We start from the raw sequence: 2,679 nt of genomic DNA, 5'->3' as shown, positions 1-2,679 counted from the left end.
CACAGGGTGATCAGGGTTGGAAGGGACCTTGGAGATCATCTGGGCATGGAGGCACAGGGTGGTCAAGGTTGGAAGGGACCTTGGAGATCATCTAGTCCAACCCCTCACAGGGTGTTCAGGGTTGGAAGGGACCCCTGGAGATCATCTAGTCCGACCCCCTGCCAGAGCAGGGTCACCGACAGTGGATCCCACAGGAACACGTCCAGACAGGTTTGGAGCATCCCGGGTCTTGACTTGGGTCAGACTTTTCCGAAGGGGCCGCAAGCTCGGCGTGTTTCCATCCCCTGGTTCCTCCCACATGCTACAGCCCGTGCTGCCCCAGGGGGCCTCTGTGGGGTCTGTAGGAGCTGAAGCCCGGTGGGATTCAGCCCTTGGAGCTGACAAGACACCTGTCAGCTCAGCTGAAGCTCTGACTCGTGCCCTGCCTCCACGGTGTCTGCTCACACACCCCCAGCACATCATACAGACCTCTGAGAAAAAAACACTGGTTTGTCACCTGAAGAACCCAACCGATCCCCTGCGTTTTACAATCAGGGATAAGATTTCATTAACTGTGTTCCAGCTTTACAGATAATACCATCTTCTCCCTCAATAAAGTCCAAATACATTCTTATTTGCCAATACTACCAATAGTGTGCCATGGCTCCCAGAATGTATAAGAAGCTGTGGTGGAATTACAGTCCACTTTTTTTTAAAGAAAAGCAGGGGGGCCTTGGCAGCATTGATTTGCATCACTGCTTCTGGCTTCTCCTTAAAGATAACATCTAAACTGTGAAATTCATTAAACAGACCCAGAAGTGGATCAGGTTATTTAAAACAACATCACTAATGGCACAATATCTCAGCTGTCTCCACCGATAGGGAACATTGTCTTGGATAGTGTTATCAGCCCGGGACACCCGCTATGAATATTGATCTGTGGCTTGTTACAGCCATCACTTGCCATCAGGACAGGTCAGGGTTGAAACCCACCTAGCATCAAAGCAATTTAAAGACAGCACTCGGGCTGAATTTTAATGCCTGAGCTGGGAAATGCACCAACTTCAAACAGGCTGCTAAAAGTAACCCCTGAACGGGTGCTTTTCCATGTGTGCCTTCCTATGGGCGTGTCTGTTTGCAGGTGGGTGTGTGTGCACGTGTTAAACTGGTGGTACCTGGACATGTCTCTTAGCTCACAAATGAATCCCAGTGCTACAATTTACCTTCTCAGCTCCTGCAGACACAACAACTCCAACAGAAGTACGTATTGTCTCACATACATCAGGTTTGGTGTTTTTTTTTCTTTTAAAAATTAAAAAACCTCTGGCACTGCCAAGGTCTGCAAGCGTTCCTGATTTACTGCATGGCACTACTCAAGTTTTCTCCATGTAGTTTGAAACGAGCGTTGTGCCACAGGAAGAACCTTGTTCCAAAAAGCATGAATAGGATATGCATTAGGGTATCTTATCCATTTTCTTTAGTTCATCTCACTTTTGAAGCAAGCTGTCCAGCACCTGCAAGTGCTCCTCTTCCCCTCCTTCTCCTTCTTCTGCACCTCGAGGAACTTTAAATACACAACCAACACTTAAGTAGCACACAGCAGTGTTTTCCAGTTCACCACCACCTTCACTTTCAAGCAGGGTGCATGCCCAAAACTAAGCTTTTTTGGTGTGTAGCTTTAGCATGTGCACTGCTCAGGACAGAGCCTCCTTCTCTTCCGCTCATGTGTTGTACCCCACGTAAGAGGCCAGTGCCAAATGGGCTCTTGGATGTTGCTACCACGTAATTAACCACTACAATTACTTGTGATCATATCGTCCTGCACAGCTTCATCTCTTCTCCTTGCTCTGCTGTCATCTTAAGGCATCTATGTCTTAGTGATGGCAAAGAGAAAGCTCTTCTCCTTGCTCTGCTGTCATCTTAAGGCCTGTGCCTTGGTGATGGCAAAGAGAAAGCCCAATCCCAATTCTGCTGAGGCTGAGACACACGTAAAGAGGAGGGGGGCTGTGTGCTGCACCTCTTCCTGGGAATAAAAGCAGGTGGAGTAGGAGATTCCCACTGCGGGCTGCCTCCTCGGGCTGAAGGGTGCCCCTTGGTCTGCACCTCAGCCTGATCCACAGATCCAGCAAAACACAGAAATACAATGGGGGGAGGAAAGCATCCTCCTGAACAGATACAGACCTACAGAAACACGTGGCTGGCAAGTTTGTAATGAACGAGAAGTGTTTTAGTCAGAAGTGGTCAGGGACATGGGTCTGGTGCAGGGTGGAGAGGCTCGACCAGCTCTTGTCTACCCTGTCCCAGATGTTGTTATGAAGAAACCACAACGCCTTTCCACTCCAGGCAAGGGGGGTTAGTCAGGGGGCAGCCCCTCGCCCACCACAGCCGTGCCTCAGTTTCCCTGCCTGTTACCTGTGAGCGCCATGGACGAGCTCCAGGAGTCGGGGGAGCCCTTGGTGCAGAACCTGAAACCGCAATGACCCTGTGCCGAACCCAAACGAGAAGCTGTGCAGACCCCACAGCAGCCTAACATCCCAAACAGTGCCTGCTGGCAGCAGGAGCGCTGCGAGCCCGGAGCGGGGGAGATGCCAGAGCCGTCCTCGCTGAGGCTGAGACAGGAGGCTGGACCCAGGGGAGCTGCAGGTGGGACACCAACCCGGACCCCGAGAGGACAGCAGCTAACGTGTGGAGGCGCCTCTC

The 2,679-nt window shown here is 51.1% G+C and overlaps 1 protein-coding gene across 1 annotated transcript in view; it reads right to left on the bottom strand.

Moving 5' to 3' along the window:
• LHPP (phospholysine phosphohistidine inorganic pyrophosphate phosphatase) overlaps positions 1–2,404 on the bottom strand; it is an 86,451-nt gene extending 84,047 nt beyond the window's left edge. Inside the window, exons 1-2 of the mRNA XM_010008814.1 lie at positions 2,392–2,404; positions 1,471–1,543 (exon numbers count right to left, since the gene is read on the bottom strand). Of these exons, the coding sequence (XP_010007116.1) occupies positions 1,471–1,543; positions 2,392–2,404 (86 nt within the window). The remainder of the gene's footprint in view (positions 1–1,470; positions 1,544–2,391) is intronic.
• Between the last annotated feature and the right edge of the window lie 275 nt (positions 2,405–2,679).

Source organism: Chaetura pelagica, unplaced genomic scaffold (assembly GCF_000747805.2).
Source record: "Chaetura pelagica isolate M959 unplaced genomic scaffold, ChaPel_1.0 scaffold102, whole genome shotgun sequence".
NCBI classification, from domain to species: domain Eukaryota; kingdom Metazoa; phylum Chordata; class Aves; order Apodiformes; family Apodidae; genus Chaetura; species Chaetura pelagica.
This window is presented reverse-complemented; position numbering and strand designations above follow the sequence as displayed.